Raw genomic sequence first — 18,224 nt, forward strand, 5'->3', positions numbered from 1 at the left:
TCTGAAAAAGATCCTGAAGTACTTGAAAGCAGTACTAAGGATCAATGTGTAAAACCTTTATGTTTTAAAAAAATTGATTTTTTTTTTCCAATTTGTGTTCATATGTAAAGTTTAATGCCTTTTTATTAAATTTAATTCAGGATTTTTATCAACAATTTCAATAATGACAGGCTTTTTGCATTTTTATAGCAATCAATTAGCTTGCAGTGATTACTGAGATATCTTAGAGGTCTCATTAAAGAGAAGTTTTGAGTCTTTTGGAAAAATAATGGAATAAGAGGGAAATCATAATACCTAGCTTCTAGAACTAAACCTCCTTATCAGTTAATGGTATCTTTTCCTGAACTTGCTTACAACTTTTTTTTCATCCCCATAGAACATCTAACATTTAACAACATCCTTTCTGTGAGGTAGTTAAAAGATAATAAATTATTCTTACTGATTGTGTCAGATATTAATCTCTGAATGACTATTGAATCATATAGTTTCCTACATGTCCATTCTCCTGTGATACACAGGATGCAACTCTTAGATGAACCCATTCACAAAGATAGGCTGAGGGAAGCAGTCAATCTCAGAAAGAAAACAAAGAGATAATTATCTCTTTTCTAATCTATTAATAGTGGGTTTCAATGTAAAATAAAGAAAACAATAAAAACCAGGTAAGGAATAAATTATATACAAAATAAATACATAAAGCTTTACAGATTAAATAAATAATGAACACATGAAAATGTTTTTAAAACATCAACTCAAGATTTTTCCTAGCTTCATAATATATATATATTTCATATAGAGATATCATACATCATATGCCCCTCCTCTATTTGATTTGAACTATTTGCCTCAGTAAAAGGAAAAGTCCTACCTAGCTACTCTGTCACAGAAGTCCAATTCCTCATATTTTGGGAAGACAAAGTTTCTTGCCTTGTAAGAACATTCTCCATGTGGTAAAGAGCTGCACCACAGACTATAAGTGGGCTAAAATACAGGGTTTATCCATATGTGATTTTCTTTTTTTAGGACTTTACCTACTAATATAATTTCTCTTCTGGTAATTGACATGTTTGGTTGCTGGTGATTCCAAGAAAACTCATCCTCCTTGGAGGAAGAAACCTAGACATTCCACTTACTTCATGTTTATACAGCTATTGAATTTACAAGCTCAAAGTAGTGCCCCTAGAGAAAAAAAAATTATTGCTGTTCTGCCAATTCCTGTTTAACCATGTCAAGAAGGACACGGTTCAAGATGTGTTCCTCTGTTATTGGCCTTAACTCTTCCCAGCAAAATAGATTTAACCCTTTCCCAAAGCAAGCTATAATAATATTTAACGCTTAAAAGACAACAAATGAGTGCTGGACTACTTATATATCAGAAATGACAAAGGTGGAAAATCTTCTGTGTACAGGCCTATGTAGGTCATCACTCAATTTAGCCATTCTAGAATTATCAACAGGGATGTGTCCAAAGAGTTACACCCAAAATACCAGGAGACTGAAAGAAAGGCCAAGAGGAAAAAAAATATTGCCTGTCTTTATCAGCAGGAAAATTGTCATCTGTTTCTTTTTAGACGCCCAGTGTAGTTTACTACCAAGATGCAGAAGCAAATATGGAAAAAACAAAGTAAAGCAAAGCCTTAATACCTACTAACTTTTCACAGGAACTAGACAGGTAAATGCTACTGACACCTTTTAACATCTCTGTAGTCATTACCTATAGGAGGAGCTGACATTTAAAATCACTGAAATAGAAAAAGGTTCTAAGGAAGCTGCACCACAGCCTCAATACAGAGGCATTTCAGGCATCCTATCCACACATGATCAGTAAATACAATATATTACCTGCATTATCTAGAGAGGCAGGCAGAAACCAGACGCATCGAATACATCTGAAATTGTACTAAACATCTGTGCTTGGGCAACTTAAATCAATCCTTGCATGTCTGATGCTTGTTTTCAACAATATACCAAATATATCTCCCAATTTTAGCAAAATTGTAGCTTTAGTGTCAGTTGATTTCTGCAGCAGTGGGAGCTAATGTGTTAGTTGTTCAGGCCCTTGCAGCACAAAATGTGTAAAGCTCCCATGCTAAACTACTCTCACTTGTTTCCAAACAAGCTCCAGATAACAGAAAATGTTATCTAAGAAGTACCCTCCTCATTTTTAGATGTTTGAATAGTTATTTCCTGCGTTCCATCTAGTTCCAATGTGTTAGCTAGCACTGCAGCTTGCAGCATTCATCATCTTCATCTGGGAGACAGAAATCAATTACTTTCAGAGCAGCAAGCCTCAACTTCACATTAGGATGTACAGTTTACTCTGCACATTAACATAGTCTAGTCCAATATTTATTTTCCCAAAAGGATTTTAAAAGGAATTCCTTCTAGGGATTGACTTACGGAAAGTCTACTTATATTTTTCTATTTTAAGGAGATAAAACATTAAGGGCAAAGAGATCAAGATGTTCCACAAGACCCTTCACCTTAATGATGACTGAAATTATACTGTACAAGTCTTTGCCTGAGCTTCTTATCACGGACACTGGGAGCTTATATTACTGCCTGATGTCTTTTATATCAGTTTTCCTGTGGTCTATGAAATTTATATTCTATTTGTGTATAACCCACACTCCATGTAAAATTGAACATGTGATTTTCATTGCTTTTATAGCCAAACCAACTCATATGACTTCTTAATGATGAAAATGGATTTGAATAAAAAACTAACACTTTTTCAAAAGGAAGTAAAGAAAAAAAAATATTTTCATACAGCTGAAAGTAGGTTTACAGTTCCAAGAAAGTCACCAAGAGTCCCTTAGGTGGCATTAAATAACACTCTTTAATTACTTAATTTGTTTGGATCTTCTGGTTAGGCTGACCTAACTGTGATAAAGGCAGGAAAATGGAAATGATGCTGCTACCTGGTCCCCAAATAGTTCAGAAAATGAAAAATATAAGTTTGAGCATCCTTAAGATTGCTCTGTGAGTATGTCATCATCTACCCACAGCATCGAAGGTCTGATCAACCAGCTGTAAGGAGAGCTAACTGTTCTGGAAGGGACCCCGGTTGTGGCTCACAAGGGAAAGGGTAAGCTGTTTCACAACCAGAACAAAGCAAAGTAGCCACGATGCAATACTTCTTATCCATTTCTTTGAGCTCATACTTTTGAAGTACAGTCACTGGAAGCACTTAAAAAACCCCAAAAGTTCTCAGATCTCTTCCTTTATTTTGCAGCATCTCAAAATAATTATGCATATCCTGGTAGTTTTTGCAGAGCCTTCATCATTGTAATGTGCTTATCTTGAATGTCTTAGATGGTAAAAGCTATTGTTTCTACTGAACTCCATCAGCCAGTGCGCAAACAGCTCTCAAGAGGGCTTTTGGTGAGTAAATTAGCACTTATTAGAATTCTTTAAAACTCTTTCATTTTAATTCTTTTATTTCAAAATTAGTTAATCTCAAATTTATTATTTGGTCATTTCTATGGGTTTCACTTAGAATAGAAAAAAAGAATGTCAGGCTCACCACTATACAGTAGTGTTTTCTTCCACGTAGCAAATATCTATGCTGTTACATACTTTATGCACCAAGTATCACTTGCATTTGTGTAGTCTTTTTATGCTACATTAAGAAATGAAGGTTTGAAAGTGCTGAACTAGCAAGAGTTACACAAATAAGACTTAATGGATAAGTGACAATCTGTTTGCTGAATTGTTGCCAAAAGAGAAAAAGAGGGGAAAAAAAAAACAACCAGAAAACAACAACAACAACAAAACAAAACAAAACAAAAAAACCCACCCAAAACAAAACAAAACAGCAATTTAGTAAAGCTTATTTCTTTATAATTACTTAAAAACTATAAAGCAATCTTTCTTCACAGATGTATTGCCAAGAGTAAATCAAAACAAAACTATATTTGAAGAGTCTTTGTCCCCAAAAACCAAAACACTCAATTTAACCAACTGGATTCTTGTAAATGAGCAGCCTGTAGGGAGCAGTGTTTGAAGAACTGTTCCTTAGGAGGCACTATGAGCAACACTATTCCCTTCAGCACCCGCTGGCCCGTGCACCAAGCACACTATTTGAGTTCCTTATTTGCAGGCAGCCCAGGTTAGCCTTACCTGGGTTAGTGTACAGGTGACTCTCTACAGTTTTCCCAATACTCTGCAGTTTAACAGCTTGAAGGGACTCATCGCCATGCATGACAGCTGGCAAGCTGCCCAGAGCATCGTGAACCAAATTTGCCACTTCTCTTACATCAAAGAGCTTCAGAAGTTCAGAGTACACCGATGGGAATGAGCTGAGAAACACAGCCTAGAGGAAAAGGGCAAAAATGGACAGTCAGATATTGCAGTACAGTTTTGACATTTATAGAATTTAAATAACTATAGAAATTTAAGTAACTGTAGAAAAATGCCTGGTTTTACATTTCAAGGATTGTTAGTAGCTTTATAAATGGTCATATTTTCAGAAGAAATATCGTCACATTCTTTAATGGGCTTACACTTGTGACTATTTTCCTTTAACCATTAACTAATGACTGTTCATTTCTCCCAGGACAAACTAAAAGTAAAAAGTTCAACTTAGAACAAAAACATTTATACTGTACAGATTCTTCATGATCTTTGTGTGAGAGGAAATTTTTAAAAGGATAAAAGAAGCTAGCTGGTAGAAGAACAAAAAGATTTGAGTGGAGTTGTTTTGGTTTGCTTTGTTTTAAGTAATATAACAGCCTCCATATATTCCACTTTTCAAATAATGAACATTTTTATTTTGGAATGAGACAGCACCAGTAGTCTTGGTTCACTTCAGCAATACTAAAATAGGGTTAGAAATTCCTTGGTGATTATAATGAATATGAAAGCAAAACACTGGAACAGAAAGGAGGGCAGCACCAGAGAAAGGAAGCTAGAACTGACATTCCCTTCTTCCTCTCCAAATCCTGATGATTGAGAAAAGCTGCTCGTACATCAGATCTCCTTCACACTGATATCAAAACAGAAAACATACAACACTACAGATACTAAAGAAGAATTCCAAACATGGTTGTTTATATCATTTTGCTATTAAGTTTTCACTCCACCCGTTTTCATGATATGAGATGGAAGAACCACCTCTGTGCTCTGTTCTCTCTGATTTGCCATTTTCTTGGAAGAACAAACTTCTACAGAGCTTCAGAAATTAGTAATTCTTAACAGGTTTTAAACACCTTTGGTTACAGAAACAGGGGAAGAGGACAATTTACCTATGAGCTGTAGAATTTAGTAAGTCTATGGCACTTAATGTAGAGAACTGTCTACTGTGTGTTTTGCCTCTGCGCTTTAGTACTAATCAGTTTCAATAGTCTCAACTGAAATAAAGAAAACAGCTGAGTATTAAAACATACAGTTCATCAAGACTTAAAAGTTTTCTGTAAAGCATGAAAACTCTGATAGTCTTTTGTATGGCTCAAATTCTTCAGTTCCAATGTGGTTAAACTAAGCTGTAAAAGACCCAAAACAGTGAAATTACATTATTTGTATCCAGCTATATAATTATTATAATTAAAAATTAAATACTGGATTGAGGATTATCTATGCCAAGCATATTTAGAAGCTGCTGGTATGAAAATCTAACACTATAGGACAAAAGATATGAGGATGAGTTGAAAATGCCATTTTGCTCTGCAAAACCACATTTTATTTTCTGGGAATATAGGTAAGGAATTGCATACATTTTCTATATTGGACGTTGAAGGTGTCAATAAGCAAAGCACACTGGAAAACTTACTTGTAGCTGGGATAGAGCACTAGCTCCCTTGCTCTCTTGGGAAAGGAAGAAGCGTACTGACATAAGAAGCTCTTGAATACAGCAGCGAAATTCCTCCTCATTTTGTCCACCAGTGGCAATAGAGAATAACCTTCGAGACTGAACTATATATTTAAAGATATATTCCTGTGCCTACAAATGTCAAAATCACAGATAACTCATAAAAATGAACCAGCTCAGCTTTAAATAGAACACACACAATGATTCTATCATTCAAATAACGATAAGGGTCTGAAACAGGACACCATGTTATTTAATTTTGGCAAATCTTTCTATTGAAACACTAACACTTAAAAAGCACATACTCAGAAATGCTTTTCCCTTGCCTTTCATAATCTCTACAAATCAGGGAACATTTGCTTTTTTAACAAATGGAAAACTGCAAAATCTCAACACTGCCCCTTCTCCCCAACCCTTGTATGTCTTTGGCTACAGAAAAACGTATTGCATAAACATAGAAGACAAATAGAAAAAATAGGCTCAAACTTTTGAGCTGCTCCTGCAATTCCTCTGCTTGTTAAAAGTTGTTTTCCTGCCAACTATTAACCAGATAATACAAAAAACCAACCAACCAACCAAACAAACAAAAAAAAACCCCTTAAGTTGCAAAAGTGTTGGAATGTAAATTAAAAATACAGCCCTTTATTATTAGCAAGACACTGAAGTTAACAGCAGCACAAAAGCACAGAAGGGTACCATATTAGTATTTTATTTCCAGCATGTAGCACCTGTCCCAAATGGCATTACTGTGTTGTACAACTCAGCTTGACTCCACGCTGTGCTCTGTTGATGGTACAAAATGGGACAACAACAGCAACCAAATCCATCGTTGTCAGTAGAATTCCCCAATGTCAGGACTGAACCATTAATTCAGCATGCATGCCTGCCATTTAGATTCAGCTATGTGACAGATGTTAATAACACCAATGCAATCTATATTTGATTTCTTAGATCTAACTCCTACTCATTTATATCCTCATTCAGTAATGAACACAGAGCTCTAGAGTCAGTGGTAGTAAGCTGTATTGAGTAACTTAGTGAAAAAAGAGAATGATGAATAAACTGACCGCACTGAAAAAGTCTGCAGCTCCCTAGATTCAGTACTACCATTCCATCATTTATACATACGCTGTTTCATTTCCTAAGTTAAACCTGTTGGTACTGTATGAATACATCATTCAAATATATAATTGCCTTCAACGATTTTTATTACCTTTAGTACTTCCTGTATGTGCTCATGCAGCTCCACTTCAGTGACTCGATCAATATGCCACTTTAGTACTTTTATAAGATCTCTAGAATATCACACCAGAAAGTATTATAACACAGAAGTGGGAGAAGGTTTAACTTTGCACATAAAATGCAAATCAATAGCTGTCATATGAGAAACACTGACAAAATAAAAAAAGATATGACTAGATTTCACTGATCACTACAGGTCCAATATTACACTTAGATTTTAGTCTGTTGAAAACCACCTCGCAGATCTTCAACAAACAGGAAATAATACCAGCATTGCATATGCAGCAGAATGTTTTTGACAGGGATACACAAGCTCAGTTAAGCCAGAAGAATCCCTGCCAGGATGGACTACCCCTGCTATTCCATCCATTAATTTGCAATCTCATTAAACTGCACTGGTTTTAATGGAAGTCTAGGTAGCAAATAAATACAGGGAGTATAGCAGAGTAAGTGACACTTATTAGTGTGCACTGCTTTACACAGACACTGAACACAGCTGCAGCTGGATGATGTTAAGGCCCCTATGTTTTTTCAAAGTAGTTAAAATAAAGAAATCCACTGAATAAAAAGATTTTAAAATGAAGCCAATGTTAGAGCATTAGCAAGTAACCTTTCTGGTAACTTAAAATTATTTTACTCTTTTTTTAATGGCCTAAATCTGGGCATTCATACAAGCATTGTATTTTATTCTAATGATACTGTTTAATTTCACCTAATGATTGATTCTGCTTAGTTTACCAATAACTGTCAGTATACAAATCAGATAGAAAAAGTACAGACTTCACCTGTACGCAAGTGCTCCTGCAAAATGACTTTCAATGTAAGTGTCCATTACTGGCTTAAAGTGGTGAAACTTGCTGTCCTGCAGCAAATTTATTATGTGAACCTAAATGTAAGGCAAAAAGAAAAAAAAAAAAAAGCTTTTTTTTTTTTTAGTTCTTGAGTAGTGTTAAGCATCATCACAAAATGAAACTTACCAAACAATCAAATACTTTTGATCCATATTTTTGAGAGTTTTCATCTAAAATCCCAAATAAAGTATCTAGAGTATCTTGAAGAAACTGATTGGAGAGAATAAGAAACAGTTTGTTATTAAATATGCATTTTTGTGATAGGCAAATACATTATTTCCCTCACATTATCTAAAAGGATAGAAAGATTAATACCTTCACTATTTCTGAACCATCAATTTCTTTCAATTTTGAGAGGCAACCTGCAATTTTGTCTGGGTGGGTTCTCCATTTCAGAAGGTCAAGCATATCTCCTGTGAAAACAAAATGCAAGATTAAAGCTGGAAGCAAATTAGCATTTCAGATTTTAAACTCTACTATTACAGTCCACTCAGCAAAACTTGGCATCATTAAGTCAAAAGAAAACATCTGAAGATTTGCTATAATATGATCTGCCCAACAACAAATTTTCATTCCATCCCATAATTGCTCCACCAATAGAAACATAAGAACATGGTACTGGGTCACTAAAATCGGTCTCCCGTGGCAACTGCATCATGCAATCTTGTTCAGATATTTGTCAACTACCATCTTAAGAAAAGTAATTATTTTGCTGTGTCTTGTCCCACTGAAGGATGCCTTCCAGAGCCGTCCTCTGACAACTAGAAATAGTCTCCTAATTACTAGTTTGAATATATTTAAAATACTCATCTTCGTATGTCTTTTTAGAGAACAAACACAATGACTCTAAGATCCTGCTTTACTAATAAGCAACACAATCTCTTCTGGAAAATAAACTCTTCTGAGCTAAAATGTATATGCGTGTCTTTGCACTTCCTCCAGTTTTAATTCACTATCCTTCAGCTTTCTTGACCAAAATGGTAACTACATCATAGATGAGATTACATCAGTTTTCTGTATCATTAGCAAGCTCACATATCTGCTGTAAACACATGACATATATTTTCTAGAATTCAGCAGCTTTTTATATACATCATATTGGTAACATAAATAGGTCTTTCTTCTGTTTGATACTGTTCAGCTCCTTGGCTACAGTAGAATCCCAAAGAATCTCCATTAGGGTATGATCCTGCCTTTTGTAACATTAGATTTGATCTAATTTCTACTCTTTCTTATTAATTATTTTAATCAAAGTTATGTTGCTTTTCCTGTATCATATTTTGATTTTGTCCCTCTCAACTGATAAGCCCTTTCAACTACATATTAGCAGCAAATTTCATTAACAGGCTCCCTAGTGTCTCAGGTTTTAGTGAAGTAACTCCTATCCCCACCCCTGTTCACCTCATTTAAAAAAGGAGATCAATCCCAGGTCTAATTCTTCAGATCTAGTAGCATTTTCCTTCCACTACAGTGCAACCTACTAGCTCCCTTTTAGCCTTTTTTTTTACCAGTTTTAAAATTCTTATTCTAATCTGGATATTTTCTAATTTGCCATGTGGTGTGTTACTGAAGTCCAGATGGTTTAAATCTCCTACATTTCCTCTAAAGAATAATAATAAAAAAGTCTGAAAGGAAACATTAAGTTTATTCTGGCATGATATGCCTTTGATAAACTCATCTTACAGCACATTCCATTTAGCTACATGTCCACTTTTTCATCCATGATTTCTTGTAAATACTTGCATAAAATTAATTGGAGGGTGATGGCCCAGTTAACATATCTCTTCTTCCACCTGTCTTAAATGTAAGTTCTAAATTTATTACTCTTTGGTCATATGTTACTGCTTTCAGCTTCAGAGATGTACTTAAAAAAAATACCTTGCTATGAGACGGGGAATTTCATGTCCTGTACCATTCAATATCCTAAAATAGAGTTTTGCAAACTTGCTTTTCAGGAGTTTCCACCTGATCCTGACCCTCGCTGAACTCTTGACATGTTGCTGTTATTTTTTTCCCTTTTGCTTACTCCTCACATTTTCTGCCTGTGACTCACTTGATCGGGTCTGCAGAACTCCTTTCAAGTTGTATTCAGTAAAAGTTCAACACAATTTTGAAGCACTGGATTAAATAAACCCCAAAGCTCCTTTACATTCAAGTTTGCTACTTTCATGTTTCACTAACCAGCTTTTCAGAATTTCTCAAAGCCTGGCCATTTGAAGCAGAAAACCTTAACCACCATCTGACCTTTCCATCAGTTTAAGCTGAACTACTGTCTAGTTGATCACTGTCCAGCATTGTCTCAGAAGGATCCAGTTCTTCTGAAATGTTCTCAGTACTTATCAAAGTAAGAAGCCAATAGCAAGTTTTCCTCTTGGTTCAGCAATGATTTGGGTGCTTTCTATTACAGACTTTTTTCACACTCAAGTAACATTGGAGCCACACCCATCTTTGTGTCGTTTCTTTCCCAGTTTGCTTCAGGAAAGCTCCTGTCTCCAACAAGAAATGAAGTAATATTTCTGCCTTTAACAATATTAAATAAATCTCCACCTATATTCAAATCTTGCCAGAGGTGTTAATGGCGAACACCCTACATGCTATTCCACCAATATTTTGCTGCCTTAATTGATTTTGGTGGGCACAAAATGTTTTTATGTATTTATATGTTTATTTTTTGCTTTGCTTCATGCTGCGCTAGTGTGAAATGGTTTGGATTAGAAGAGATCCTCAAGTTTCACTAAGACTGCTGAAGGGTCCCACACGTGCATTCAGAGACACATCCCAAAAATGAAGGACAAATGATAGATCTTATTATTCCTTCTGTCAGGAATTTTCAAGAAACAAGCATTACAAATCCAGTGAACTGCATTTTTCTTGTGGATAATTAAATGGACTTCTACACTTTACTCTGTTTAAGCCTCAACTTAATTTGAGGAGTAGTGAGACTAGCTGAAGCTGTCAGCTCGTAGCAGGAAAAACACTTCTTTACAGGTTTGCTGGAGGAACTTTGTGGAAGATAGTTGACACTCAATATTAGGGATTTGCTGGGGGATTAAAAAAGGAAGAAAAAGCAAATGTAAGACACTCACTTCAAAGCACTTATTTCAAGGGCAATGCTAAGGAAGAAAGACATTGCTGAGATAACATTAGCAAATAGCCCAAGCATAAATGACATGAATAGAAAATCCGACATGTGAATCACAAGGGGAAGGGATAGCAATGTGTCATGTATTAAGAGAAATGAGAATATAAAAATGTCCCTAAAAAAAGGCCCACTAGGAAAACATAGTTTTGTAAAAGGAAAAAAGTCAATGCTGCTGATAAATTTTGCTGAAGGAGAAAAACATTTCCAATGCCTTCTCTTAATCAGGATCAGATTTGTACATTTAAAATAGGCTACACCTGACCAACCATTTCTACCAAACAAAACACTTCCCCTCTCAAAGTCCATAATTTGAATCCAAAGTGCTAGGTTTAATAAAAGGTTTAGAATCATGTGTCTACGGAAGTGGTTTGGGATGATCTTTCCATCGCCCTCCTATAAATCCTGTCACATCAGAAATTGGCCTGGTGTAGCACTACTGCAATTCAAAAAGAAAATTCCAGAACTGGCAGTCTGCATTCCTCATCCAACAGGCTGCTTCTGTGGTTTGCAACACTCCCTCCAAACTGGGGTCACTCTGAAAAGCTGCACCCTGTGACTCTTGTTTTATTAATCACCACTTTGGCTTTTTTTTAAAAGCAGATAGATGGATTACACCTCTGCCTTGCAGTAGACATGCTGTATGGCATGTTGCTCTGCTCATGAACAGCTGCTTACCAGGGATGTGCTGATCAGTGCTGAGAAATGAGTGGATGCCAACTTGATAAAATATTCTAACTTGCTGGATGGATCCTGAGTCTCTGGCATGCAGAAATCCCTCTTATATGTCAAATACTAAGTAAGACTGTATTGATAAGTGCTCAGTAGACAAATACTATGTTCTCTCTCACTCTTCGGGGTTTTTTTTAGGATAATGAAATACAACTACTCAGATAAGAATGTAATATATAAAAGCTGGTATGCTTTTTTACTAACATTAACTGATTAACTATCCAGGATCAAAAGTCAAGCTAAGAAAAAGCTTACTGGCAGACAGATTAGATAAGGACGTGTTCTTATGAGATATGTTGATGAACGCAGATTCTCCTGGTTAGAAGGTCTCTGAAAATTGTTTGGAAATAATTCTAAAAAACCTTCTAAAGTACCCACAGTAAGAAATCCCAACAACTGGGAGTTATCCTCCTTCCCCCAGTCCCCATAATTTTAATATGCATGAGAGCTGATGGCATGTGGGAACAATCAATGAGAGAATGACAGCTGAGTAAAATTTCCCAGCAAGCTACTAAAGCTGTGGCCTCATTCAGTCACACCCTTTACAGGTCTGGGTTTGGGGTCCTCCCCCACCCCATGGCCAGACCAATAGCATAATTTTCAATTCATTTCCAGGATGGACATCATTGTTTCTAGACACAGGCAGATCTCAGAACTTCAGAAAAATCTCCAAACTTAAAAACAGATTAAAAAATAACCAGCAATTTTCAAAAATACCAATACAAATGTTTACTAAAAAAGTAAATACACAGATCTTTTAAATTCTGTACTTTTTAATAATTACGCTACATTCTCTCAGGGATAACTGAAGTAATGCTCACATGACCAAATATCCACATGCTTTGCTCTATGTTCATTTTCTGAGCATGCAATAGGTTTTGGCAATTTTTTGTTTAAAAGAATGGGGATTTGGAAACTCACCAAGATGAACTTCCCAAAGAAGATCCTTGGAGAAAATATGAGCCTGTCTATTGAAAATATTTCCACCCTCTGAAGTACTGCTGAAATAATTGTTAACTCTTTCAGAGCTGAAAAGGGGATCAATATTATTCAGATATTCTACACCCTCCTACTCAGAATATGGTTAAAAAAAAAAAAAAAAAAAGGAAATTTTATGCCCTATGGCACACATCTATTTACATTAAGTACAGAATAAATCCTGAACTGTGAACATAAATTAGTATTATGACCCCAGACAATAGCGCAACTATTTATCAGTGAGACACTTAAGTTCTGGGCAGCACTTTCATGCATGTGTAAGTATCAGTAGATTCATGTGATTTCCTAAATCAAGGCCTTTAACTGAAGCAAATTTAGTCTCTGATTGCCTATTAGCAACCTTTGGGAAAATCTTTTATTGGCTAACTTTTATTACTTGGAAGCTAATTGCTATGAGAATACAGAATGGATGTGCACAGTGAAACAGGCCACTTACTATTTGCACATAGTTCTATTTTGGACACTTGCTACTAAATGATGAAAATTAGGATGATTATTTCAATTTAAAAAGCTCTAGTTGTTGTTAAACACCTACAATCACTTTGCAAGCAATTAGCAATTTATCATCATACATATAAGAAGGGTAAAGACATAGTTATTCACACACAAGAGAGAGCTAAACAGGATTTTAAAACTGTGATAAACATCTTAGAAAAAATAATATAAAACTGTGGGTACATCAAAGAATGGTCAGAAACACATTACCAAGCAAATGCACAATATTTAGAAATTTGTGGAAAATGGTTTCCGTTACAAACAGTAGTTATTAAGGCAAATAAGCAACCTTAATAATTTTATACAGAACAATGGTAACGAGCACAAACTCATCTACTTCTATCTGCTGCTCCATATATCCAGTGTATAACATTGTTTTAAGTAGTAGTAAATGTTTGTTGGCTTAAAGGAAGAGAAGTGATACAACAAAAAAGCAATATGTACCTAATTAAAACCAAACTGCCACAGCCTAAAGCCTACAATAAGTATTTCATAAAAACTCTACAACAAACAGAGTAAGAGGTTTTGTAAAGCAGCTGGGTTTTGATAGTTGATTCCAAGAGTGCTGCATTTGATTCCAATATCATGTTAATCTAAAAAGCATTCTTGAACTACTTAAAATCAGTGGTTTATCATGCTGCATTGGTTTCCATCTGGATATAAAAAAATATGAAGAAAACCAGTTTGTAAAATGGATAGAACATAAGCTATTTTTGAGAACATCCATGCTTGGTTGGCACGGAAGAGGCTAGCTATCACACTCATTTGAATTCATGATGTTTTAAATAATCAACATATCCTACCATTTTGTGTGAGTTTAGTGGAGCAGAGAAAGGACGTAATCCAGAAGGACTCTTTAGTGGTTTTTACTGCTTGGCTGTTGTTTCCTAGGAAAATTCCCTTTGAAAAGGGGAGTTTGAGGTAGCGACCTGAATCCTGAAGGTTTGTGTTTTCTTCACACTGTGAAAACAAACCAGTTAAAATAACTGTACTGCATAAAAACAAAGGACCAAATCCCTAAATTATATGAATTATTATTGCTTCTCTGACAGAAATGGAAGAATTTCCACTATGCCTGTTGCAACTTTGTTTCTGGATCATTTCTTCATATCTGACATTGAAGTCTAACAAATTTGCACAGGTTATGTCAAATGAAAAGCTACACCTTTTGGTGTTAAAATCAAAATTTTCTGGGAGCATATCAAATCCTCTGAACAAAGACAACTGTTAAATGTGGAAACAAAGATTACACAAAACTGAAGTACCTCTAAAAATGGTAACATGGAGTATATCTGCATAAATGAGCTTGCTTGATTTTCCAACTTCAGCAATTCGGTAAGAGGGTATTATGGGCTTCACTTTGTGTGTTTTAATTGAACTTACCTTTGTGAAATCCATTATAAATACAATGTAATATAATAGTAAGACTTGGTAAAACAAGTGTACTGAAATGCATACCTAGATTCAATTGCAGTTTGTAACAGAAAGCTTAATATTAAACAATCAGCAATGGATATTTTAATGGTGACAAGATTATCACTCATTTGGTAAGGAATATAGTTTCTCAAACTATTGCTTCTGGGCATTTAAAGTATGTTCCAGAGGAGTCATTACAGCTAATGATTACTAATTCAAATTACCTTGTGTACAATGAGTTCATGGGTGCCATCTGGCAGAGTCCTCCCATTTTCCTGCATCAGGGGCACGAAAGAAAAGCCAAACAACTTCTTCTCACCCTTTTCTTTCGCTGAAATACATATGTAAATAGCAGCACTTAAAGTTAATAGTATACATTTGAGACAAAATAAATGGATATAATACAACATAGGAAGTGTACTGGAAGCTACTTGCAGCTAGTCAGCCTAAGATGATCTTAAATTTCTTTTCAGATTTGCATATTCTCTCCTGCAATGGTTTCTTTTATCTCACTGTAAATCAGAGAGCAGTATTCTGGAATGATTTGGTATTTATTAACAACAAATAATCAAAGCCACCAAATATGCAGTTTTAGCAAGATACAGAATGTCAGGAAACCCAAATGAATGGGATCTAGCCAGTCCAACATGAAAAGGATTTTTTCAGTGACAGTTATCCCCTATAGTAACTTCTAGCTACTGGTCTCCATTTTAGGTCAGCCTCAGGCTACACTGCACTTCTATTTTCAAATAAGGCATCTGCCTCTATAGATATGACTGAAGATGTCACTGTTCCTTACTAGAATGTTAGACAGAAGATAATATTTTCAAACTTGGATGCCTAAGGTCAAATTCCAAAACTCATCTATCACCTAAATATAAAGGACACTACAAAACGCTGAGATTGCACAGATTTTACTAAAGCCAATGAGTGCAGAAGCTGAACAATTTTGAAAATCAACCAATTTTTCATCAAATATGTGTAGGTATAACTTTTGAGTCTGGGTTTAGCACAGTTAGGGTGGTATAGGCAATGATAACAAAAATATCCAATCATACTGCATAGGAAAGATTATGCAAAAATGTATCATCTGTTTGAAACATACCACTGATGTTTTTCCTTTATTACTTCATAGCCTATAAAACAAATCTTAAAAATAAATAAATGCAAATTTATTCCTATATTACCTGTTCCTTACATTCTGAAGTTTATGTATCTAAAATCTAAATATACTACCATTTATTGTGTGTGCCACTTTCCACATACAAATAATCAAATCTTGCTGTATCTGCATTACCAGAAAGCCAAATGACAGCAGCAGTTTGAAAGATATACAATTTTTTCCACCCTTCTCTATAAGCTTGTCAGCAATCAGCACCATAGCTAAGAAACCTGTCTTTAATACCTTGGTATGCAGAACGTGGACTCAGACCTCAATTTTTACCACAAAATTATCTCTAGAATTGTTCAGAATGTTTAGAGTATTTTGGAATTTTGTAAGTAAAAAAAAAAAAAAAAAGACAATACAAAACTGATGTTAACTGATGATTATATATCTACATACATTTCCCATTGGTTGGATTGCTAAACAAGTACTAAGGAACAAGTGTAATTTTTGGTAATTCACCAGGTAAATTCTACATTTGCATTTTGAGTTTACATGAAATTCTTTTTATATTTGCAGCTGCAATGTTGTCTATTTCTATTTAATAAAACTAGACTGGTTTCTCCTGGTATTTAGGCTTTACCAAAACACTGAGTTCCACCAGGTAGAGCTGCAAGCCTGAAAAGCTGTGTCATGAAAGCACTACAGAGAAGGTTCATGCAGCTTTCTCTTTCCAGAGGTATTATGGAGACTTGTGCTGACTGCAGCTATAATGGAGACGACTAGCAGAAGTCATGAACAGCACTTACTGGAACAGTGCCGGAATTCACAGCGGATGTGTGCTCCTCTGAACTTATCCACAGGAATAGGAAGTTTCAGCAGCTCAGCCCATCTGGGACCATTGTTATGATAAAGCACAAAAGAATGGTACTCGCTGGCTGGTGGTTCTCCAGAGCCAAATGAGATAAAATCCTAATGAAGAAAAAAAATATTAGTAAAGATTTAAAGATAGATTAGTTCACTGGTAAGATGTCATCAAGGACTGCTCTTCCAAGGAAGACTATTTAATATTTACATTCATATCATAAATGTCACATGTGGTAAAATGCTCAGTATCTTAAAACATACAAAAATAGTAACACTTTGATAATATTTGCTGACTAGAAAAAAAGACAAGAATCATCCACACCAGTAAGAATCAGTGTTATATAGGGGGAACCAGGTGATCAGGAATGCTTAAGCAACAAATGTGATGTGGAGTCCCATGACACAGCATGGTCTATCCAGTGTGATGCCCAAGCAACAAACAAGAATGTAACTGAGACAAGAACAGCCCAGGCTCAAGTTCTTTAATCCTCTGAAATAAGCCTGTAACCCTTATGTTATCAGTAATACGTCCCAGCATGAAAAAATAAAGGAATCTGGATTCCTTGATTTGGAAGAAGCAAAGTGTTGGTTGCCTTTGCAACACCTTTGATGGTCTCTCCATAGCAAAGTAGGCAAATGGATTTGTCTAAATCCTGACTTGGGGATACCTGTTAATTCCCTGTGGGAAAGGTAAGCTGTAGCTTTTCCCCTCAGCAGTTTTAAGGGATCACATTTGCATCTCAATATCCTTTTTCTTTAATGTAGATATATAAAAAAAAGATAAGCACACACACATATATATTTTTACTTATATACATTTATAAAAACATACATACATTGCACGCCATGCATTTATACAACAATCTCACCACACATATTCATACACACACATACAATTTGCACCAGACTATTTGTGTAGACCTTTCTTCATTTTGTCACCCCACAGCCTTCAAAATCATGTAGAACATGTGAAAAAAGTACTTTCAAATAAAAGGAAAAAAATACGATGCTAAACAAGTATGGAAAAGGTTGAAGGTGAACAGAAATCTGCTGGTACAGAAAAGAATCTGAGAAACAGTCATCTATCAATTATTAAAATATAAAAGTGTCTGTAAGCTATTACCAGCAGCATGCAATCTAATCTGAAGAAAAGAAGGAACATTAATTTATTCTTTTATTGATATACAGTGGTGATTTCTGCATCAAGGATCTCTGATTTATTAAAATCAGACAAAAAATTGAAAATGATCAAAACATGTTCTGTGTTACATGAGGAAATGCATACCTACTAAGAATTATTATGAAGAGTCTCCAAAATGTGTTCTTCCTTCAACATTTTCCAGCATCTTAATGTAATCATTAGTTATTTGGTTGGCAATTATAGGTGTTTATCTGAATCATGTACTTGATCACAGAAATAAATCAAACATACATTTTATAAAGGTTTTAAGCAAAGCGGAAATACTTTGAATATCTAAAGACAGCAAAAGATAAACATGGCCTTTCCAAAACAATTTTGTTCTCTTTGAACAAAGCCACAAAAGATGACTTACATCTGAAAAAGTGTGT

The 18,224-nt window shown here is 35.2% G+C and overlaps 1 protein-coding gene across 4 annotated transcripts in view; it reads right to left on the minus strand.

Annotated features, from left to right (window-relative positions):
• DOCK4 (dedicator of cytokinesis 4) overlaps positions 1–18,224 on the minus strand; it is a 264,136-nt gene that overhangs the window by 78,711 nt on the left and 167,201 nt on the right. For all 4 annotated transcript variants that reach the window (XM_042792612.1, XM_042792610.1, XM_042792611.1 and 1 more), the window contains exons 15-23: positions 16,598–16,760; positions 14,908–15,014; positions 14,071–14,227; positions 8,218–8,315; positions 8,029–8,112; positions 7,837–7,937; positions 7,023–7,104; positions 5,771–5,941; positions 4,123–4,315 (exon numbers count right to left, since the gene is read on the minus strand). In XM_042792612.1, coding sequence (XP_042648546.1) covers positions 4,123–4,315; positions 5,771–5,941; positions 7,023–7,104; positions 7,837–7,937; positions 8,029–8,112; positions 8,218–8,315; positions 14,071–14,227; positions 14,908–15,014; positions 16,598–16,760 — 1,156 coding nt within the window. The remainder of the gene's footprint in view (positions 1–4,122; positions 4,316–5,770; positions 5,942–7,022; positions 7,105–7,836; positions 7,938–8,028; positions 8,113–8,217; positions 8,316–14,070; positions 14,228–14,907; positions 15,015–16,597; positions 16,761–18,224) is intronic.

The sequence above is a fragment of the Tyto alba genome, unplaced genomic scaffold, assembly GCF_018691265.1.
Source record: "Tyto alba isolate M040663 unplaced genomic scaffold, T.alba_DEE_v4.0 Super-Scaffold_2, whole genome shotgun sequence".
Taxonomy (NCBI): domain Eukaryota; kingdom Metazoa; phylum Chordata; class Aves; order Strigiformes; family Tytonidae; genus Tyto; species Tyto alba.